This window comes from Mesoplodon bidens, assembly GCF_964165515.1.
Source record: "Mesoplodon bidens genome assembly, chromosome: 7".
Lineage (NCBI taxonomy): Eukaryota > Metazoa > Chordata > Mammalia > Artiodactyla > Ziphiidae > Mesoplodon > Mesoplodon bidens.
Window position 1 is genome coordinate 14014589 of NC_138164.1, and position 23011 is coordinate 14037599.

The 23011-nt window shown below is 47.7% G+C and overlaps 3 protein-coding genes and 2 long non-coding RNA genes across 22 annotated transcripts in view; 2 read left to right on the forward strand and 3 right to left on the reverse strand.

The window, feature by feature from the left end:
- Positions 1–4724: 4724 nt before the first annotated feature.
- TMEM25 (transmembrane protein 25) lies at positions 4725–11217 on the reverse strand. Of its 9 annotated transcripts, none has more exons than XM_081239657.1 (10): positions 11055–11217; positions 10728–10807; positions 10442–10535; positions 9863–10174; positions 9126–9416; positions 8788–8919; positions 8448–8478; positions 8192–8292; positions 7963–8049; positions 4725–4916 (listed from the first exon to the last, which is right to left on the reverse strand). In XM_081239657.1, exons 3-10 carry the CDS (start codon positions 10509–10511, stop codon positions 4828–4830), a joined length of 1113 nt encoding a protein of 370 aa, XP_081095783.1. In that variant the 5' UTR covers positions 10512–10535; positions 10728–10807; positions 11055–11217; the 3' UTR covers positions 4725–4827. The 9 variants fall into 9 exon arrangements, with proteins under 9 accessions (XP_081095783.1, XP_081095782.1, XP_081095786.1 ...); XM_081239656.1 differs by having other exon boundaries at positions 4725–4919; XM_081239659.1 differs by lacking the exon at positions 4725–4916 and adding an exon at positions 6536–6792.
- Positions 11218–11220: 3 nt separating this feature from the next.
- LOC308620269 lies at positions 11221–13377 on the forward strand. Of its 3 annotated transcripts, none has more exons than XR_014016302.1 (3): positions 11221–11310; positions 12652–12768; positions 13256–13377. It is a non-coding gene; the product is annotated as an uncharacterized lncRNA (long non-coding RNA). The 3 variants fall into 3 exon arrangements; XR_014016303.1 differs by having other exon boundaries at positions 11229–11314; XR_014016304.1 differs by lacking the exon at positions 11221–11310 and adding an exon at positions 11531–11618.
- TTC36 (tetratricopeptide repeat domain 36) lies at positions 11359–15071 on the reverse strand (the record flags this gene model as incomplete). Its single annotated transcript, XM_081239665.1, has 3 exons — positions 11359–11632; positions 13767–13955; positions 14954–15071. 3 exons carry the CDS (start codon positions 15069–15071, stop codon positions 11370–11372), a joined length of 570 nt encoding a protein of 189 aa, XP_081095791.1. The 3' UTR covers positions 11359–11369.
- Positions 14999–16586, forward strand: LOC308620268. The gene is made up of 2 exons (XR_014016301.1): positions 14999–15096; positions 15434–16586. It is a non-coding gene; the product is annotated as an uncharacterized lncRNA (long non-coding RNA).
- Positions 15775–23011, reverse strand: part of KMT2A (lysine methyltransferase 2A) — a 76441-nt gene continuing 69204 nt past the window's right edge. For 5 of the 8 annotated variants that reach the window (XM_081239654.1, XM_081239653.1, XM_081239650.1 and 2 more), the window contains 4 exons: positions 22832–22939; positions 21872–21955; positions 21325–21454; positions 15775–20730 (listed from right to left, as the gene is read on the reverse strand). In XM_081239654.1, the coding sequence (XP_081095780.1) occupies positions 20455–20730; positions 21325–21454; positions 21872–21955; positions 22832–22939 (598 nt within the window). In that variant the 3' untranslated portion in view covers positions 15775–20454. The remainder of the gene's footprint in view (positions 20731–21324; positions 21455–21871; positions 21956–22831; positions 22940–23011) is intronic. The other 3 variants (XM_081239655.1, XM_081239649.1, XM_081239652.1) reach the window with 2 other exon arrangements.

Consider the following 23011-nt stretch of genomic DNA (forward strand, 5'->3'; position numbering starts at 1 on the left):
CCACTGACCTCTCCAGTGAGCACTTCAGACACTGTTTCCATCGTGGGCTCCTCCTCCTCCACAATCTGAGGTTACTCTCTTTTGGCTACTTGATCTGTGGCCCTAGAAAAATAAGTTAACTTCTATGCCTCAGTTACTCTAGCTGTGAAACAGTTATAATAAACACTAACTTAACTCCTAGGCTTGTCCTATGGGTGAAAATATGTGAAAAGATTAAATGCCACAAAATGTAAGATCTAATAATTATGTTACTAAGTATAAATGTTTCACTTGGCCTTTTAGATTTTCCATTTGGCTATTCTCTCCCTGCCCGAGATTCTCGTTTTTCTAATTCCCCAGCGAAAGCCACAAAACCAGCCTGCTTGCCATGCTCTACACATGATTCATGAGTTCCCTCTCCTAACTAAACCTTTATGCAGTCTATTTTCCTGGCTTGAAGTGTCCCTCCCCTCTGCTATCCCAGGCTCTCAACATTTCTAAATAAACAAAAATTGAACTCAAGTATTTACATTTGCATTCCCTCCTTTAACCTTCCTAAAATGACAGTATAGGAATTTTTTTTAAAGGTATAAACCAGCAAGGACAGATAATAGGAAAGAAAATGACTGTAGACCAGAGAGCAATACAATTTTGAAAGATGGACAAGTGGTAACAGATTTAGTGGGCAGGGGGAGGGGAAAAAACCTAATACTTGATTTCCAGTAGAGGAGAGGGACAGAGAAACCAATAAGTAAGCCATTTGACACTGCAGAATCCTGGAAAGGATCAGGAATCGAAAGTGTCAGATATTTCTGATGGCATGTGAGCAGGGAGGGGCTGCAGACAGGAGGATTGGCTGAAGGTTTGTAGAAAGATGGGATCCCCAGAACCTTCCCCATCTGTGCTGCCCACCTCCTTACCCTGACAGAAGATAGTCCCCTTTAAACCAAGGCGCGTCTGGCCATGAGAACACCAAGCAATTCTGAGGACAGGAATAAGGGGCCATATTTAAAATAAGAGGACAAAATAGAGGAATGAGCAATGAGACTCTCAGCCCTCTTCCGGCTTATCCCTCCAAAGCACAATATCGGAGCAGTCCTCCCTTGGGAAACTGATCAGCCAAAGAGAAAAGACCTAAAGATATTGACAGGGAGTCTTCAAGCTTATAGACTTATTTGGTCCCCCCTACCTACCATCAACTTCCATTCAGCTTGTGGGTATCTCATTCGTGTGTGTGTGTGTGTGTGGGTGTGTGTGTGTGTGGGTGCGCAGGCATGCTTGCAACTCTCATTCTTAAATATGAATGTACAGTCACCAGGCATTTGAAGAAAGCCAGAAAAAGACAAAAATAGAACAAAGGATATCAGAGAAGCAAAGCAGGCAAGATATGAAAAAAATTTTTTTAACTATAATATTCATAGAGCAGTAGTTCTCAAGTTTGGTTGCATGTTAGAATCAACTGGAGATATATATATATATATATATATATATTTATTTATTTATTTTATTATCATTTTTAAAATATTTATTTATTTATTTGGTGCACCGGGTCTTAGTTGCAGCACGTGGGATCTTTAGTTGCGGCATGTGAACTCTTAGTTGCGGCATGTGGGATCTAGTTCCCTGACCAGGGATCGAACCCAGGCCCCCGGAATTGGGAGTGCGGAGTCTTAGCCACTGGACCACCAGGGAAGTCCCAACTGGAGATATTTTAAAGATAAGTTTCCTCTCCCAGACAACACACCAGCCTAATAAAATCACAATCTCTGGAGGTAGGATACAAGAATCCATATTTTTTAACTTCCTCAGATTATTTCAATATGCAGACAAATTTGAGAACCACTGTCAAAGAGAGATGAGAAGATTCTATATCCATGAAATATTGGGCTGGCCATTGGGCTGGCCAAAAAATTCATTCGGTTAGTGAATACATTGTTCAATAAAATTCTTGGTGAAAATGAAAAATGTGTGGGACTTCCCTGGTGGCGCAGTGGTTAAGAATCCGCCTGCCAATGCAGGGGACCTGGGTTCAAGCCCTGGGCCAGGAAGATCCCACATGCCGCAGAGCAACAAAGCCCGTGCACCACAACTACTGAGCCTGAGCTCTATAGCCTGCGAGCCACAACTACTGAGCCCATGTGCCACAACTACTGAAGCCCACGTGCCTAGAGCCCATGCTCCGCAACAAAGGAAGCCACCGCAATGAGAAGCCTGCACACCACAACAAAGAGTAGCCCCCGCTCGCCTCAACTAGAGAAAGCCCACGCGCAGCAACAAAGACCCAACACAGCCAAAAATAAATACATACATACATTTATTTTAAAATAAATTTTAAAAAATTAAAAAAATAAAAAGGTAAATAACAAACAAAGTAATTTCTCAGACCACAATGGAATGAAGTTAGAAAACAGTAAGGAGAACTGAAAAATTTTGTGTAAATTAAACAATACTCTCTTAACCAATGGGGCAAAGAAGAAATCACAAGGAAAATTAGAAAATACTTAGAGATAAATGAAAACAAAAACACAGCATTCCAAAACTTACGGGATACAGCAAAAGCAGTGCTCAGAGGCAATTTATAGCTGTAATTGCTTACATTAAAAAAGAAGGTCATTCCCTAACACCATACACAAAAATAAGCTCAAAATGGATTAAAGACTTAAATGTAAGGCCAGAAACTATCAAACTCTTAGAGGAAAACATAGGTAGAACACTCTATGACATAAATCACAGCAAGATCCTTTTGGACCCACCTCCTAGAGAAATGGAAATAAAAACAAAGATAAACAAATGGGACCTAATGAAACTTCAAAGCTTTTGCACAGCAAAGGAAACCATAAACAAGACCAAAAGACAACCCTCAGAATGGGAGAAAATATTTGCAAATGAAGCAACTGACAAAGGATTAATCTCCAAAATTTATAAACAGCTCATGCAGCTCAATAGCAAAAAAACAAACAACCCAATCCAAAAATGGGCAGAAGACTTAAATAGGCATTTCTCCAAAGAAGATATACAGACTGCCAACAAACACATGAAAGGATGCTCAACATCATTAATCATTAGAGAAATGCAAATCAAAACTACAATGAGATATCATCTCACACCAGTCAGAATGGCCATCATCAAGAAATCTAGAAACAATAAATGCTGGAGAGGGTGTGGAGAAAAGGGAACACTCTTGCACTGCTGGTGGGAATGTGAATTGGTACAGCCACTATGGAGAACAGTATGGAGGTTCCTTAAAAAACTAAAAATAGAACTACCATATGACCCAGCAATCCCACTACTAGGCATAGACCCTGAGAAAACCATAATTCAAAAAGAGACATGTACCAAAATGTTCATTGCAGCTCTATTCACAATAGCCCGGAGCTGGAAACAACCTAAGTGTCCATCATCGGATGAATGGATAAAGAAGATGTGGCACATATATACAATGGAATATTACTCAGCCATAAAAAGAAACGAAACTGAGCTATTTGTAATGAGGTGGATAGACCTAGAGTCTGTCATACAGAGTGAAGTTAGTCAGAAAGAGAAAGACAAATACCGTATGCTAACACATATATACGGAATTAAAAAAAAAATGTCATGAAGAACCTAGGGGCAAAACGGGAATAAAGACACAGACCTACTTGAGAATGGACTTGAGGATATGGGGAGGGGGAAGGGTAAGCTGTGACAAAGCGAAAGAGAGGCATGGACATATATACACTACCAAACGTAAGGTAGATAGATAGTGGGAAGCAGCCGCAGACCACAGGGAGATCAGCTCGGTGCTTTGTGACCGCCTGGAGGGGTGGGATGGGGAGGGTGGGAGGGAGGGAGATGCATGAGGGAAGGGATGTGGGAACAGATGTATATGTATGACTGATTCACTTTGTTATAAAGCAGAAACTAATAAAAAAAAAAAGAAGGAAGATCTCAAATAAGCAATCTGACTTTACAACCTGAGGAACTAGAAAAAGAAGAACAAACTAAACTCAAAGCTAGCAGAAGGGGGACTTCCCTGGCAGTCCAGTGGTTAAGACTCTGCGCTTCCAATGCAGGGGGCGTGGGTTCGATCCCTGGTCAGGGAACTAAGATCCTACTTGCCACACGGCGCAGCCAAAAAAAAAAAAAAAAAGCTAGCTGAAGGAAGCAAATAATAAAGATTAGAGCAGAGATAAATGAATAGAGGATAGAAAAACAATAGAGAAAATCAACAAAACCAAAAGTTGGTTCTTCAAAAAGATTAACAGAATTGAAAAGCCTTTAGCCAATTGTCTAAGAAAGAGAGACTCAAATAACTCCAGCCAGAAATGGAAGTGGGGACATTACTGCCAATTCTACAGAAGTGAACAGGAGCAGAGGGTACTGTGAACAGTTTATAGCAACAAACTGGACAACCTAGATGAAATGGACAAATTCCTAGAAACACAAAACTTACCAATACTGAAAAAGAGAACTTGTAAGACCTATAATCAGAAGATTGAATCAGTAATCAAAAATTTTTTTAAAATCAAAGTAAAATACACAAAACATGAAATTTACCATTTTAACTTTTTAAGTGTACAATCCAGGGGTATTAAGTACATTCACATTGTTGGGCAACCATCACCACTGTCCAGCTTCTGAACTTTTTCATCATCCCCAGTTGAAACTCTGGACCCATTAAACAACGATTCCTTCCTTTCCCTCCCTCAGTCCCCAGTAACTTCTATTTTCTGTTTCTATGGATTTGCCTAGTCCAGGTACCACATAAGTTGAATCATACACAATTTGTCCTTTTGTATCTGGTTTACTGCACGTAGCATAATGTTTTCAAGGTTCATCCATGTTGCAGCATGTGTCAGAATGGCCTTTTTAAAAAGCTGAATAATATTCCATCGTGTGTATATACATTTCCTTTATCCATTCATCTGTTAATGGACATTTGCATTTCCACCTGTCGGCTGCTGCAAATAACACTGCTATTAATATTGGTGTACAAATAACAGAGTCCCTGCTTTCAGTTTTTTTGGGAATAAACCTAGAAGTGGAATTGCTGGATCATACGGTAATTCTATATTTAACTTTTTGAGGAACTGCCATACTAGCTTCCATAGTGGCTGCACCATGGACATTCCCACCAGCAATGCACAAAGTTGAACATTAATTTTTACAAGTCTTGAGTAAATAGTCTACTGTGTCTGGAGGAATTCAGTAAAACATAGTCCAGGTGGGAAAATGCAGCCTGAGCTGTGCCTGCCCAAAATGCTGGACTGCTGTATGTTCCAGCTCAAGGTAACTAGTGACCTGCCTATTATTGGAGAGTAAAGATTAAAGATTAGGTGAGTGAAGTATATAAAAATTGGGGAATTCCCTGGCGGTCCAGTGGTTAGGACTCCACGCTTTCACTGCCGAGGGCCCGGGTTCAATCCCTGGTTGGGGAACTAAGATCCCGCAAGCTGTGCGGTGCAGCCAAAAATAAAAAATAAAAATAAAAATTGGTCTTCTTTCCCAGGAAAGATTGAACTGTCTTGTTAAGGGTACTAGTAATGCTTGAAAATTCCATGATCCTTAGATTAAAAAGATTTCAGAAATATCAGAGAAGTAACTAGATCAGGGATCCTCCCCCAATATTTTATTATGAAAACTGTTAAATAAAAGAATTTTGGAAGAATTGTACAGTGAATTCTGAATACTCACCAACTAAATCCTACAATTAACATTTTGCTATATTTGCTTTATCATACAGCCATACCTCTCTATCCATTCCTCAGTCTTATTTTTTGATACATTTCAAGTAAGTTGCAGACATCAGTGCACTTTACCCTTAAACACTTCAGCATGCTGGAGAGGGTATGGAGAAAAAGGAACCCTCCTAGACTGTTGGTAAGAACGTAAATTGGTGCAGCCACTATGGAAAACAGTATGGAGCTTCCTCAGAAACTTCAAAGAGAGCTACCGTATGATCTAGCAGTCCCACTCCTGGGCACATATCCAGAAAAGATGAAAACTCTAATTCTAAAAGTTACATGCACCCCAGTGTTCATAGCAGCACAATTTACAATAGCCAAGACTTGAAAGTAACCTAAGTGTCCATCACAGATGAATGGATAAAGAGGATGTGATACACACACACACACTCTCTCTCTCTCTCTCATACACACAGTGGAGTATTTCTCATCCATAAAAAAGAATTAGGAGTTGGGGATTAAAAGATACACACTGCTGTATATAGATGTAAGTAGTAACTCTCAGAACAGACCACATGGTGTTAAAAAATTTTTATCTCGATGCACTATAAATTCTTTTTGTGTCTTTTAATTTTTCCAGATTTAAAAGACTTAAGAGTAGAATATCACACTGCTATATATAAAACAGATAAACAACAAGGACGTGCTGTATAGCATAGGGAACTATAGTCAATATTTTGTAATAACCTATAATGGAAAAGAATCTGAAAAAGAATGTGTGTGTGTGTGTGTGTGTGTGAATCACGTTGCTGTACACCTGAAACTAACATACCTTTGTAAATCAACTATACTTCGGTTAGAAAAAAAACATATTTGAGGGAATGAAACAGACATGCAGCACTCACTCAGTCAAGTTTATTGAGAATCTACCACGTGCTCAGCACTGTCCTCGGCAGTAACGTGAGAAAAATTACAAAACAAGATACCAAGAAGGGGAAAATACACTTTGCACTCTGTTAATCTGCAATCTTTTCCACGTTGCTTTCCAAAAGTGTTCTTGGGTCGTTTTGGGATATGTGATCTCCCTGCTTTTTCCACGTCCCCCTAAGGTTTCCAGCACTGTCAAGTTATGTGCCACTCTGGCCATCCCCTAAAGAACAGAGGATGGGACAGGAAGAACAGCTTCCTGCTGATGGGGCAGTCAGGGCTGGGGTCCCATAGCGGGGTAGATACTTTTGAGCAGGAACCCGTCAACCTTGAGGGCTCAGGGCACTCACAGTGAATCATAAAAAGGCCAGACTTGGGGAAGCCCCACACAGGGCCCTGGGGCCCTTGCTCACCCCCTCCCTGGAAGATGTGCTTAAAGTGCTAACACTGTAAGAAAACAAGGCATAGCTACATGCAGGTCTGGACACACCAGACTTCTCACCTCCCATTCTTCCCCTTTCTTGTGCTAACACCAGGCGCTGGCACCACCAGGGCCCAGGCCAGAGGGGAAGTCTAGTGCCAAGTGAAGAAGTGGAGAAGGTCCAATGTATAACCTATGATGCCCAAGAGGGGGCTGGGGCAGAGAGGTATGCAGCAAAGGGTACTGGTTTGTGCTTGGCCAGCGCTGCTGGGCCAGAGGTGAGTTCCTGTGCAAAGGGCAGGTTGGTTCTCTACAGCTAGCAGGGTCCTAAATTTTCCCTGAGGGAGCAAAGCTGCATAGCATGGGAAGGAGATCCAGGACGTGCAGGGCCCTCCCAACCAGGCTTGCCCCATGCCTGCTGTACACGGTGCTGAGGAGCACCGGTGTGGGGCAGAGAGCTGCCCCAAGCCGACAGGCCATGCCACGCTTAGATGCTGGACGACCTCCAGGCACACCTGGACAGAGAGCCCCATCCGCCTGGGCACAGGCAATCATGCAGGCCCTCAACCAGAGTTGGAACAAGGGCTTAGGTCCAGCTGGCAGCCTTGCCAAGGATACCAGTGACCCAGAGGACAAGCAAAAGTGGCAGTGGCATGGCCTCGTCCCGTTGGCAATGTGGCCAGGCAGAGGATGCCTTGGAGGAGAACCGGGAGGGTGCCCAGGGGCCAAGAAGGCACCCTCTGTCTTAGCCTCAGCTCAGAGCCAGATCTCATCACTGCTCACACTGGACACCCGATAAATGTAGCCCAGCATTGGGAGACGGATGAAACCTGCGGGTCAGAGATCCCAGGAGACTCAGTCACCCTCATTCCTTGAAAGTTGGGAGACCACTCTCTGCCCCTTGGGGATTCAGAGGCCCTTTGGCACAAGCAAAAGGGCCGGGGAGCAGGGCAGCAGGCCCCTTTCCCGTACCTCGGCTGGTGAGGAGGCCGCCGGGCTCCGGATCCAGAAGCTCTGGCTGGCTGTTGTCCTGAGCCATCTGCTGGTCCGCTGGTTTCCCTGTGGGGTGACAAAGGGGATGGTGCCCGGGATGAGGTGTGTGCCCGACGGGGTCTAGACCCTCCTAAGGCCCAGGGTCTCTCTTTTTCTCAGAAGCACCTCCACAGATAAAGCTGGGGCCAACAGAGGGTCCTGGATGTACCTCTGGAGTCCGGAGTGAGGTCGTTGAGCTGCAGGTGGGATGGGAGGGACATGTTCTCCCGTGGCAGGCGCACGTTGTTGAGTTTCAGGTTGTTGGAGTCACTACAGGGCAGAAAAAGGCTTGGATGGGCCCTGGCACCAGCGGGCATAGACTCCTGCTTGCGGCCCGTTCCCGAACTACCGGAAAGCCCAGGATCCCCCCTGTCCCCATGCTGCCTCTCCATTTGGCCCATCCACCCAGCCCCAGGGAGAGTTACCTAGAGATCAGGGATGGGCGCCGGGAGGGGCCTGAGGAGAAAGAAACCACAGCAGTGTCTCAGTGTGCCCACCTGCTCTGGGCTCTGCCCCCTGCCCTCTTCAGGCCCAGAACCCTCAGGCAAGGGGTCTCTCAGATGCCCAGACTGGCTTCCCAGTGCCTGGCCCTGCTACCTGGGATGCATGTGGCCTAAATCATGGCCACGCCCAGGAAGACCGGTCCTACCACTTGTCAGAGGCGTTCTGCCCAGCTCCACTCGCTGCCACGGCCTTGCTGCCCACCCCCTGACCTCGTCTCCCCTTCCCCAGCCACCCTCTGCCCCCGCCCTGCTTTGGCCCTACCTTTGGTCTTCTTCGCTTTCCTGCAGACCAGGCAGGCCACCAAGGTGCTGAACCCCACCAGGGTGCCCAAGGCAAGCCCTCCAGCCACAACGATGCCCAGCAGTGGCACTTCCACCCGGGTGGCCAGGAGCCCTGCAGGTCATTCTCTGGTTAGGTTCCCAGCGGGCAGGGCCCCCCAACTCTGAGATGCCACAGGTCACTGCTCTGCCCTCCTTGCCCCAGGTGGCCAGGGACAGCTTTCACCAGACTCGCCCAAAAGGCAACAAGCCTTCCTGTTTCTGCACCATGATCCCACACCCATCCGAGGCTTTGCTGGGCCCATGGCTGGCAGTGCTCACCTGGGGCCGGAAGCGAGGCGCTGGTGACACCCACGTCGTTGGTGGCCACCACGGAGAGGTTGTGTGGCAGGCTGCGGAGCTGCAGCTGCACGGTGTGTTTGGTGAGCCAGGGGTAGTTCTGGGCATCCAGCACCAGGAAATCAGAGGCGTTGACAGTCACCAGCCCATCCTGGTCGATCCAGGTCACGTTGGCAGGCGGGTTCGCACGCACCAGGGCAAAAAGGACGACCAGGAGGCCCGGGCCTTGAGCTTCCTGGTACTTGGCCCCAACCTGGGCAATCTCCGGCTTAACTGGTGCAAAGCAGAGACCAGTATGTTCCCACCACAGCCCCTTGCACGCCTTCCCTTTCTTCCCAAACCCAGAAGGGAGCCAGGGGTCTGGACCTCTCCTTAGGGGGCACTGGGAAACAGGATGGCTGGGTCTGCCAGAGAGGCAGCATTTCGTACAAATGAAGATTAAGAGTATAAACACTAGAACCAAAAATGTCAAGATTTGAATCCTGGCTCTGCTACTTACCAGCTGTGTGACCCTGGGCAGATTGCTTAACCTCTCTGTGCCTCAGTTTTGTCATTTGTAAAATGGGGACAACAATAGTAATTACCTCATAGGATTATTGTGAGGATAAAGTGAGTTAGTATTTGCAGAGTGCTTAAGTGTTTTTTAAATGTCCTACCAGACCACCTGCCTGGTGGCTGCTGGGGGTCCCTGGGCAGAGAACCACCTGAGGGGCACTCACATTGCACATTGAGGAGGACGGAGGCGTTGGCTGACCGGCCACTGTCTGGGTCCTGCAGGGAGCAGTTGAGCTCATGCTGGGCCCGCTGGGCAGTGACAGTGAAAGTGCTGGTGCCTCCAGAGAAGGCCTCCCTGCCCACGCTCAGCAGTCTTGAGGTGCTGGCCTTCTGCAGCTGTCCATCCAGGTACCAGGCCAATCGGGGGGTGCCAGGCCCCCCTGCCACCCAGCAGGTGAAGGCGTGGCGTTCATTCTCTCGAAGTGCCCGCTCTGCCCAGGTATGACCATCAATTTGTGGCGCCAACTCCCCCCAACCTGGAACACAGGGGATTCTGGGGAGAGCTGGTGGAGGCTTAGTACTGTTCTGTGACCGGGATGAGGTCCAGTTACAGAAGGGCAGCAGGCCAAGAGACAGAGCTCCTGGGTTCTCTAAGCAGGGACGGCTGGACCTTGGGGAGGTGGATGAAGGGAACCCAGCTCTGGTGCCTGGAGTGGGTACCCAAACTGAAGATGCAGGCAAGGAGGGGAGAGAGGGGGACTTGACCGCACAAATGCATGGCCAAGGGATGAACAGGGGTGTACCTGAGCTCAGAAGGGCCGGCAGGAGCAGAAGTGTGTGCGGGAGGGTAGCTGGCCCTGGAGGCAGCGCCATGGTGGCCCCGGCCTGGGCCCCAGGCTGCCGAGAGAAGGGGGCAGGCCTCGATGTTAGCCAGGTGAGAGCAGAGAAGCTTAATAACTGCTCCAGGAATTTACTCTCCAGAAACAAAAATAAACCATGCACGGAAACACAAATGTAGAACGATCCACAGTGGTGAAGGCAAGGACGCAAATGGTCGAGCCCAAAGGTCCAAACCCAGCCAGCACGTACCTGTACACCTTGCGGGCCCAGAACTGAGCGCTGACTCCACGGGACAAACAGGCACACGCTCGCAGGTACACAGAAACAACCTGCAACCGTGCAGCCCGCCCCAGGCCCAGAAGCACACACGCGCGCGCGTAAACACTCGGGTACACGTGCCCCTCCCCCAAAGGGACCGTCCTTCTCCCGACCCCGGCTCTCTCCTGCCCGCTTCCCTCACCCACCTACGCCCCTTCTCCCCTCCTCCGGATTTGGGCCGAAGAGGAGAGGATCCGCGAGGCGGGGGTCGCGAAGCAAGCCCGCCCCCGCCTCGCCCCGCCTTCCGGTGCGGCTCACCTGGCTCACTCCCTGAGAGCAGCCGGAGCGACTGCTCAGGTCTGATGAGCACCGCAGTCGTCCGCAGGGGCCCGGGCTGCGCCAGGCAGGGCCAATCGATGCCCGACCTCGGCCCAAAGGACCCCCTACCCCAGGGCGGCGGCTCCGGGGCCACATCCCGGGCCTCGCTGACTGCCTTGCGCGCCAGGGATACTTGAGCGCCCTTCCCTGCGGGGACGGCGGAGGACGCAGACACAGGCGGTGGCTGGGAGAGCCGGCAGGTTTATTGGTTGCGGGCGCCCCCCTTCCCCCCACGCCCGCCCGCCCGCCGGCGGCTCAGCGCCGGTCGCGGGGCCCGCGCAGCTGCCCCATCACGTCGGCCAGCATGCGGTTGCACAGCGCCGCATACGGGTTGAGCAGCACCAGCTGGCGCCGAGCGAACGCGCTGCCCAGCCGCGCTGCCCGCTCGAAGTCCCTGCGGGCGTCGTCGTCCCGGCCCTGCAGTCGCGCCACGAGCCCGCGTTGCACGAAGCCCTGGCGGGCGGCGCGACCCCGACCGCCGCTCAGCGCCAGCGCGCGCTCCAGGTCCTCCAGGGCGCCTGCGGAACCGACGGACGGGCGGGGGTCAGGGCCGCGGCCAGCAAGCGATCCGGCCCCGAGTGGAGGCTCTGGGGCTCGGCCGTTTACATCCCTCCTGCACTTGACCCTAGAGATCGGTATTGTTATTCCCTTTACGCAGATGAAGACTGGAAGATTTGGCAAGACTCGGCCTGGGCTGCACAGCCAGTTAGTGGCAGAGCTGGGACTGAAGTCCAGGTCTCGCCTTGTCCGTGTTATTTTCCACCATCTGATACATCAAAACACGGACGGAGGGTCACTATGTTATGAATCTGGCCCTGTTGCCAGGCTTAACCATCTACCATGTGCCAGGTGACTGACTCCGAATCCCAGAGTCCAAAAACATTAGAATTAACTGACAACCATGTCTTATACAATAAAGTCCTTTTTTTCTCTTTTTTTTTTTTGCCGCACCACGGGGCATGCGGAATCTTAACTTCGCTGACCAGGGATTGAAGCCGTGACCCTGCAGTGAAAGCACAGATTCTTAACCACTGGACCCCCAAGGAAGTCCCTCTCTAACTTTTGAAGACATTTCTCTCCTCTTTTCCATTGATGCCTTAAAACCGCTTCTCTCACCTGTGTTCTCTACTGACTGCCTCTTCTCATTCTTTATTTCCATGGTCTTCATTATTTTGTATCTAATTTTCTTTGAAAGAGGTCTTGGAGCCAGAGGTGGCCTGCAGCATTTTTGTTTTTATCATCCTCATAAATACTTGGCTCATTAGGCATCAGAGCTGTGAACTCAACCTCAGGCAGCCAGCTGGTATCCACTGTAGGGTACTGAGCTGCATTTCTTCAATTCACTCAAGTTCTCTAGTCTATCGCGCCTGTCAGGGCAGGGCGCTGGGGGAGCGCCAGCAGCATCCTACAGCAAGGCTGATCTTGCCCTGTCCTCTCTGTGCGTTTTGGTCCCTGGAACCCAGCAGAGGCTCTGCTCCCCATCCTGACTGGTCGGTTGAGAAGCTTTCTAATCACAGCATTCTTTGCTTTCCCTCAGAGGAGCTGGTCAGGAGGAATTGAAGACCTTCTCCAGGCAGAATCCCCTCTGATGCTCTCGGGTGTTGGTCTGCAGGCTGTCCCAGCGGCCTTTGTGGCCCTTCTCTGCCAAAGCCAGGTGACAGACAAGCCTGGGAAAGGCCCTCAGAGTCCCCCAATATTCCCAGAATGGAGTCCAAGCTCCCCAGCCTGGCATTCCTGGCCCCAGGAACACCTCTACCACCACGGGTCTCGATAGTCTAGTAGTTCCCTACTAGGCTTCTGTGATTTACCCTTTCGTTGAAACCCATTAGTGATTCCCGGTGTTTTCAAGACAAAGTCCGATCTCGGCCTAATGTTCGCAGTTGTTCACTCTCTGGACCCTGTTTACCTCTCCAGGCTCTGGAGAGGCTCCATTCTTCCAGCACTCCCTTTTCCAGCCAGATTCCCTGTACCTGTCCATGACTTCAGGACCTCTACAGGCCGTGCCTTCTCCTACTCCCTGCCCTCCATCCAGCTAACGCCCACTCATCCTTCAAAACTCACCCCTCAGGAACAGATCCCATACTGAACCCTGTTGGCTTGTTATGCTGCTATTATATCTATGTGTCTGTTCTACCCTCTAGGCTGTGAGCTTCTTGAGAAGCAGTATCATGTGGGGATTAAGAGCACAGGCTCTGGAGCCCTGCCACCTGGACCAGATCCCAGCTCTGCCGCTTCTCAGCTGCATGAGTAGGAAGCTACTTAACCTCCATGCTTCAGTTTCTTCATCTGTAAAATGGAGATAACAATAGCACGTACATTTTAGGGTTGTTGTGAGGATTATATGAATGACTACAACTCACATGTGAAGTGCTGAGTGCCTGACATATAGTAATTGCTATAAGCACTGTAATCCTCAGCACCTAGCCCACTGCTAGAATGGTAGGCTCTCATTAAATTTTTATCAATAAGTAAATGGAATGCAGTCCCCCTGACTCTCACAATATCCCCAAGAGATTAGCCGAGCCCATGATATGTCTCTTATGGATAGAGACATAGGTTCCAGAGGGGCTTAGTGACTTCCCACGCCCTGTGCCCAAGCCCCACAGACACACCGTCTCTGGTCTGCACAGGCTCCAGGGACTCTCTCCTCACCTGTCACGTCTCCCCGGAGTCGCCGGGCCTGGGCTCGGTTGTTGTAAGCCGAGGCCCTCTCAGGCAGCAGGTTGATGGCTTGGCCAAACTTCTCCAGGGCTGTGCTGAGGTCGCCAGCCTCTGCTGCCATCACCCCTTGCAGCTCCAGGGCCTTGGACTGCTCCAGCTGTGCTTGAGGGAAAACTCCATCTGTGCCAGGGAGGGAGCCAGGAGGGGACAGGTGTGCAGTTGGGAGCAGGAAGCAAAAGCCACCTGGGGCTTTGGAAACCTGGGACACGAGCCAGGGCTGACTGGGCAGGGGTGTAGGTCACAGCAGGAGTCAGATGCAGTGTTTGGGGCAGGGGGAACTGAGATCAGCAAGGCAGAGAACTAGCACTGCTTAAAGTTCCAAAGGGACCTGGGAAAGGGGCCTTGGTTGGCTCCCCACTGCCAAGAGAATGAAACCCAAACTCCTTAGCCTGTAGCTAAATGATTTGCTCAAGGTCACACCGCCCATAACTTGGATTTGAACCCAGGTCTTTCTGGCTCTTCAGTCTGTCTCTATTTTGTTCTGTTCTACTCCACTACTTCCAACAGGAAGGCCTCCATGACATACCCGGGTCATGAAAACCATTTCCAGTGTTTCTCTCAGCTTTTCAGCCTGAAGTTTCATTAAGGCTTAGGTTTCACTCCTTTAGAAACAAAGGGCATCAAAAACCCCTGACGCGGACAGCAGGCCCCCTAAGGGGCTGGTGGAAAAGCCAGTGAGCACACTCGCTCTGGAAGAATTAGCTCAGGGCTTGGCTTGTAAGGTGCGTGACACTGAATACTTGCTTAGGTTGGAGCCGTTTAGCTGAGCCACCCCCGGCCCTGTTTCTTTCTTCCCTGCTGTGGAGGGTGACATACTCTGTTGTGACAAAGACGTGAGCATTTCACATGGCCCCTCTCCCCATCAGCACAGTTAAGCTTGCACCATGGGGTGAACTGAGTGGGGAGGTAAGTTCAGAGGGTGGTGGTGGAGGAGAAACCTGGCTTTCTCCTCTGGGCACAGTGACTCTTGCCAAGCCCCCGTCAGTGCACTGAGGATCAGCAATCATCATCCAAGGGTCGTGGAACAAGGGCCCTCGTAAGACCACCTACCTCTGCCACCCCAGCAAGGCAGCAGACCAGCCAATGTGGAGAGCTATACTCCAAGGTCGAATACTGACCTTCATCTCCTTCTTCCTTCTCTGCTTCCTCTCCCAGGTCCAACCCAACAATGTCTCCAAACGGAGTGTCGGGGTTGAAGATGGCCTGCAACACTGCCTGATCATTTGGAGTCCCCATGGTGCTCAACTCAAAATCCAAAAAGGTGACTCCCCGTGAGAGGGAGGAAAAAGGGGTGAGGGCCGAGCCTCCAGCCAGCTGATCCAGAGGGAGGAGGTCCGTTTGAGGACCAGCCCCCATGAGGAGGAGTGTTGACCATTCCTGGGCTGCAGTGTAAACTCAGCCCCCTTTAGCCTGGGGATAGTGACCCTGGCTTGGCAGAATATATTTACAAATATTTCTCAACTGCCTCCCTACCCCCACCCCAGTCCTAGGGAGAAACAGAGTAAATAAATTGCATTTCAGCTTTAAGGTGGAGTGGAGCAAAGAGAGGGTACTGCCCAGGCTCTCCCTGAAATGCTTTCATTTTATTATATTCGTAGATTGGGAGGAACTCATTAGAAGCCAACGCTTGACCACCCGTGGATGAAGAAGGGGGATATATGTACAAAGTAAAGGAACTATTCCTTTGTCGTCTTGACCCGTTCCTCATATCCAGAGTTCATTAGGTCCTGAACATACATCACTGATGAATAGGGGAAGAAAATATGGTTGAGAGACAGTGTAGAGTGGGGCCTGAAGGAAGGCGGTGGGGAATGATTTCATGATTCCACCTTAAAAGAAAGGACTGTGGAAGGGACTTTGTAATCAGGTCACGGGGCCACGCCCCTCCCATTCATCCACCTCAGCCAAAGCCAAAAGAAAGTTCAACCATGTGCAGCAATAAACTTGACATGTTTATTAATTAAACTATCACTTAAATAAAAAAAAGTGCATAGAAAATAAACATGTTTAAAAACTCCTTTTTTTTTACAACTATGTACACTTTTTACTTTTACATTCAGTCTTTCGTAGACAGCTTTCAGCATTATTATTTTTTGAACTATTAAAGTATTTTCCTTCATCCCTGTCACAGGGAGTTAACACTGATGGACTTTAGACACATTTTTTTCCTTTATTTTTCTCTTTTTCTCTAACCAGAAGCTTGGAAGAACACAAGGAAAAAAAAAACCGAAAGATCTGTTATACATGATAAAGTTGTCAAGAAATGTCTTATTTCTAGAAAAGAAGCTTGTCATCTGTTGAGCTTTTGAAACAATTATTCAACTACCTGTATTTACTAAAGAGACTGGTAAAAGTTCAATAAAAGAAACACCACAAGTCTATTTTCTTGGTTGAAAGACAGAACTAGAGTACCTCGTAACAAGATACCAGGAAAGCACAGAACACAATTTTCCCCTAAATGCAGGTGGTAACCCCAACATTCATAACCAAAAATAGAGAAACAAGGAGTACAGGTACTGACTGGCAACATTCACAGGCAGAAAAAATCCAGGTGACACCATTTCTGCATTTCTCTCTGATCCCAGGAATGGACTGTTCCGCCATCCCCTTAGGATGGGTCCTCCCCCTCCATTGCGGGGGTGGGGGGGACCAGAGGAGCGCCAGACTGACATTTTCCTGCCACTACTAGCAACTGTAACACAATCCTTATCTATAGTGTTAAGAGAATTAAAAGCCATGGACTGAACTAGGCTTTGTTACATGGTGCATTACTATATTAGTTCCTATATATATCATATTTATATTTATTTGAAAACCAAAACAAAAAAGTTGCAAGTTTTCAGAGTGTGAGACTTGACTGGTATTCATGATTCGGCACAACACCATCTGCTAGATAACCTTGTATTGCTTTAAAATGAAGGAAATGAAACATAAAATTACACCCAGCCCTTTGCAATGACCCGCTTTTCCTTTAAAAAAAAAAAAAACCAAAAAAACCACAACTTGATTTCTATTTTTAAAAAATCCCAAATCAAACTTAACATCTGACAAGGTTTTGACCTTTAGTATTTTCAGATACTTGATTGAACGACAGTCCTTTAGAAAGATACATTCATTAAAAGGTTTTTTTTTTTGTTTTTTGTTGTTGTATATATATATTTTTTTTTTTTTTTTTTTTTTTAAATCAAGGGAGCTGCATGGTGCTCACGGCATTGGCCGGGGGTTTGACAGAGGCAAGCGGGGTGGTGGAGTGGATCCCGGCAAAGGAGTCTGGTTGAAAACTTTTATGTAGCTGCCAGGGCTTCCCCCTTGATTCTTGTCATTGGTCTAAAAACAGGAGGGGCCGGGCTGGAGGTGGCGGACGGTAATGGAGGGAGCCAAGGGACCAAGTTCCAGCCAAAGGGTCAGCGCCATGCAGCTATTCTGGTTACACAGTTGTCACTGGCCACCAGGAAATGCAGCCACAACAGGTTCTAGCAGCAAAGCTGTGAGCTGGCTCTGTCACTGAGAACTGACCAGGTTTGCAGCTGTTACTCCTTAGGGATTCGGGATGCCCCTTAGGGGATTCTTGGGAATGACCCACCACAGTTCCTCAGTCTGCACTTTTGTGCGGAGATTCCCTTGGTCACTTTCAAAACAAACTCGGAGGTGTTTTGGAGATAGCTATGCCTTTTTTTTTTTTTTTTTTTTTTTTTGCCTTCTTTCCCTCTTGTAGGGAAACCTTAGCTTATTCCCCAAGTTGCTGGCAGGTACGCTGAAATTTGGCAATGGACTCAAGGCTGAGCTCTAAGAGGAATTCCTCATTTCCGCGGTTGACAGGGAGTGGAAAGGCAAGGCAAACCATCTGCAGCTGGCAGGAGAAGGAGAGCTGGGGGTTCCTCCCCTGGCCTCAGGGTTTGGGACTGGTAGAAAGAGCTGAGGAGGGGCTCACAGTACAGCACGGCCTAGCAGGGCAGTAACTAGGTCTATTTAGCTGAGTTTCCCCCACCCCCGACTGGCCTTTGGGTCTTTCTCAAGGTGAATTCATGACCCATCAGTGCATTAATCATTTCAGTAACAAATGCAGCTTAAGGTATTTTTCTTTAAAAAAAATAGGAATAAAAGGATTTACAAAAAAACCTCACACAGTGCAATAATAAAGGAAACCAGACACTAGTGGAACCCCTTGGGCCACCGTATCTTGTTCACGGGCAAAAGGAGGAAGGGAGGTGAGGTCTGGGTAGAGTGCTTTCCCCAGTCCCCTGCTGGCACTTCTCCACGATGACAGGGAGTCTCTGCCTTCCTGGCCACAGTGCTGGGCTCCTTGCATGACAGTGAAAACAGTGACAGTGTTCCAGCAGACCCACCAAAGTTCTTAATTAAGGTCACGGAAGAACGGGGAGCCCAGGATGGAAGGCACAGCAGAGCCACGAGTCCCGGGGCAGAGCGCGCTGGGCTGAGTCGTATTGCTTCGCTAGACTTCCTTCCGTAGAAATGGGCTTCTCGAGGCGAGAAAAGGTGCCTCGCCCTCCACTGGACTACGCTGCTCTGAAACCTTGTAGCTGACAGAGGCAGAGGAGAATCTGCTTTATCGTGAGTGGTCAGACTGTGCTTCAGTTTCAACGGGCTGCCCCAAAAGAGGGCACAGGGGAATCCGGGGGGGGGTCTTTGCAGGCACGAGGACCTGGTGGGCAGAGGCAGAGGGAACGAGGTGACCTAGGAAGCAGATGGTGATGGAAAATGTCAGGTTGCCATTCAGCTTGGTTGCTAACTCTGAAGGAGGAAAGACGAGGGAAGTGTAGGTTCCCACCTCTCAGCACTGAGCTGTGCCAGAGAGGAGAGAGACAGGGCAGGAAAGAAGAGGAGAAACTGCTGTGTCGAGATCCTACCGCAGCCTTTTCAGGAGCTTCGATTTGGGAAGGAGGGGAGTGGCCCGATGGAGTTGGGGGGACCTTCCTTTGCCATTTATTGTCAAAGAGCAAACCCAGGAAACGTTTATGTCAACAGGGCACAAACAAGCTACACATTAAACAACAAAAAGTACACCTTCCAGGGGGAAGTTGGGCAGGAAAAACCAGACTTTGTGTGTTCAGCTGAATATTTTCTCTAACTTCATCCTATGAAAATAAAAAATTATTAAAAACCGATCTTCTTTTAAATTAGGATAATACCGCGGTTTAAAAAATAGCCTTGTCATAAGTGCTTCTCCCTATGAAGTGCTTCTCATAGAAAAATATACAAAATATATTTACATTTATAAAACCTTAAATAGTAAACTGTAAACAGAACAGAGTAAAATCCAATGACTTAATTTAACAGGTTCAGGACACTGTCTTGGGGAAAGGAAGAGAAGAAACATTTGATGCTGTTTTGACCACATCCTAGGGAGTAATCAGGGCAGTAATCAGGGCAGTAGTGTCATTTAATTTACTTTATCCATAGATTTTGTGCAGGTGGCAGAGTTCCCTCGATACAAGGTGGTCTAGTCCCCAAGTTTTGGGCCTTGAAATCTGATTAGTGTTCTGCCTTCAACTGGACACTGACCATTTAAAAATTAAGTCTTCCTATGTCTTAACAAGGGGAAAATAAAGTTATCACGTCCTAGGAATGGGGCCCAGGGGTTACCCTGGTTGTGATACTCTGGTTGTTGCATGATTCAACTCCTATTTAAATAATCTTCCTCTTCTAAAAAAATCATGCTACATATATTTCTTTAAAACTCTCAGTGGAGTTTTCTGAAAACGTCTCCAAATTCTGTCTGGTTATGGCCAATGGCTCCTGTCCACTTCCCCACTGGGAGTGCTTACAGGCTCAGGGAACGTTTTGTAGGCACATCCTATGCCCAACAGGGAGTGTCCTCGAGCAGGGAGTCACTCTCCCCTACCACCCAGAGAGCACGGGAACGCAGTGGGATGCAGAACGGGGCGGGGGGACGAGAAAAGTGGAGTGAAGAGAAGGAATGAGAGGGAAGCCGCTCCTATTGTCTAGGAAGGTGACTGTCTGAGATAAGGCTCATGGGGGTAACACTCCCACTTACAGCCCACAGGCTCAACGTCTGGTAATGAACTGGCACAACCCCAAGACAGCCTTTGACACCAAAGGTGCTAGGAAATCCTGTCTCCCAACCAGAAGGGAACTCTCAAGTGGGAGCACAGTAGGGAAAACCACCAGACCGTCTTTGTTCAACACACGGCTACAGGCTGGGCCCGGCTGGCAACCAACCCCACCCGCACTGGGGCTGTGCCTGACCCCTTGCTTACAGTGCTCTGGAAAGGCCAAGGCAAGGATGGCAACTTCTCTCTGAGGAGGTGCTCAGGCCCGATCTCCCAACATAACTAACCCTCTATAGGCTCCTTCCAGGCAAGTCTGCTAGGGACCCGTTTCCCGCTTTTTAATGGCACACAATCAGAGGGGTCCCAGCAGAAGGCCGATCGCAGATCTTTTCTTCGAGACCTCATCTCTCTCCAGGACTATGATCACATGTATAATGTGAATATGGGACCTAAGGGAGCCCAGCCATCACGGAGGCCCCTCAACTGTGCCCACTCAATCCTGGAACTCCTGGCTGCTGGCAAAGGCCTTCGGCACTGTTTTGGAGGCCCTGGGTCCTAGTGCTCCAACAGTAGGGAGAAGAGCAGCTTTAGTTTAGGAACTTCCGGCATTTCTTGGCACCACAGTTGCAGGGTAGCTTGTTGCTGGCATCCTCAATGGGGAACTTATAGTCGTAAGTGAGTTCCTCCCCTCGGTAGATTTTGCGCATGGCGAAGATGACAATGTGCTTCTGCCCGTCGATATTGATAACCCGAGAGTAGCAGTTCGGCTCACACGAGTGATTGATGAAGCGGGCGGCGTTTCCATGCATGGTGGCATCTACCACCTCGGAGTCATCGATCCGGAACATGTAGCAACCGATGCCCTACAGGAAGGAGAGCAGAGAAGAACCTGTTATTTATTGCAGCGCAGGCTTGACAACATTTCCCAACCTTCTTCTGATGTGACCTTAGCCACTGATGAACAGGTTCTTCTGGTAAAATTTCTGGATTTCTCCCATCTTTCAGGATGCTTCCATGACAGATTACAGGCACTGGACCAGAGGTTTCTTAATGTCTCCACAGGCAAGAGAAACCTAAAACTTGTGTCACTAGTTTTTTTTTTTTTTCAGCTGCACCGAGCAGCTCGCGGGATCTTAGTTTCCCGACCAGGGATTGAACCCGGGCCCCTGCAGTGAAAGCATCGAGTCCTAACCACCGGACCGCCAGGGAATTCCCGTCACTGTGTGCTTGTGATCCTGGGATCCACTCAGACAAACCTTCAAAGAGTATCTTTGTGTGCTAATCCCGAGAGTGGACTGGGCCCACTACAAATTCAGAGATGTTAAAATGTAAAAAAAAAAAAAAAAAAAAAAGTCTAATTAAAATATACTAATTCTTCTGCAATCTAGGGATCATCTTTATAGTTGATGGCCCCTTTCTATAACGAAAGAACTGGAGAATGAAAGTGTGGAACTCACCTTGCTGTCATAGTACTTCTCTCGCTTGTCAGTCTGGATGGAACGGATGACGTTGCCAGCGTACTCAATCACCATCTCACCTGCATCGATGTTTCTCTTACAAAAAAGACCCCGGCCATGGATGGGAGACCTAGGACATGAAGATGGAAAAGACATCAGCCGCAGATTTTGCAAATAAGGTTAAATGTGTGAATACATGAATATATGAATAAAATCTCCTGGTCTATTAGTTCCCCAGGAGAGACAGAGACTTGGAAAGAATCTGGACCCACCTGATTTGAGTATATTAATCACTCTAACAAACAGCCAAGGATTAAAGATTTCTCTGTTCCAAAGCCCACCAGAAGTAGCAATACTTTAAAGCTTACTGTGTTAAATTCCTCGTTCAACACAAGGAGTTGCAGGGTCCCAGGACATCAGGTTCAATTAGAAATATCGATAAAAACCTCACTTACTGAATGAAGGAGGTCACTCCAGCATTTGATCCACTTTGATTTTGGAAAACTTCATTAGTTTTCTATAATTCTTTCTACAATTTTAGCCATACCTGTAGACACCAACTGCCTCCTTAGAAGTCTTTTTTAAGTGCCGGAAACGCATGGGCATTGGCAGATCCATACTAGTTGCCCTCCTAAAGAGAGACGGTTCGTTATTAATGAATTCTCTTCAGGAAATCATCAGTTTTGAGTCTTGGATCCAAGGTTCCTAGAACGTATGACTACACTATTCTGTGTGTTCGATCCCAAGCATAACAAATGCCTTATAAAATTAGGCCTAAAATATAGTATGTTATATATGAAGTCTGTGGTGGTACATGCAAAGCTGACAGAGTATACTACAGTTAAAGAAAGTAAAATATACATCTTATAGTTATTTGAATTTCTCCTCTAAAACACATTCCTCTCTCTTTTTGACAGCCAGCTACTGTTACTTCAACACAAACTCTATTTCAGTCTTCTTAAATGTTATCTGGGAAATTGCGATCTAAGCAAAACTGCAACAGAGGGAAGCAAAGAGTATTTCTTTTTTTATTTTATTTTAAAATTTTTTATTGAAGTATAGTTGATTTACAATGTTGTGTTAGTTTCTGGTATATAGCAAAGTGATTCAGTTATACGTATATTCTTTTTCACATTCTTTTCCTTTATGGTTTATTACAGGATATTGAATATGGTTCCCTGTGCTATATACAGTAGCACCTTGCTGTTTACCTATTTTATATACAGTAGTTTGTACCTGCTAATCCCAAACTCCTAATTTATCCCTATCACCTTTCCCCTTTGGTAACCAAAGTTTGTTTTCTGTGTCTGTGAGTCTGTTTCTGTTTTGTAAATAAGTTCATTTGTATCATATTTTTGATTCCACATATAAGTGGTATCATATGGTATTTGTCTTTCTCTGACTCACTTCACTTAGTATGATAATCTCTAGGTCCTTCCAGGTTGCCGTAAATGGCATTTCATTCGTAAAAAGTATTTCTTATGACCGCTCTCTACTCCAGGCTTACCGAGCTGACTTCAGCTGTACCTCCTCCTCTTCCTCATCATTGGGGTTGTATTCAGGAGGCTGCCGGTGTTTAGAAGCCAGGAAGTTAAACATGTCAAATGCTGACTTCCTGGAGCCAAAAGATGAAAATATACTTAGAGAAATACTTTAACAGAACCAGTGAAGGACAGTGTTAACACTG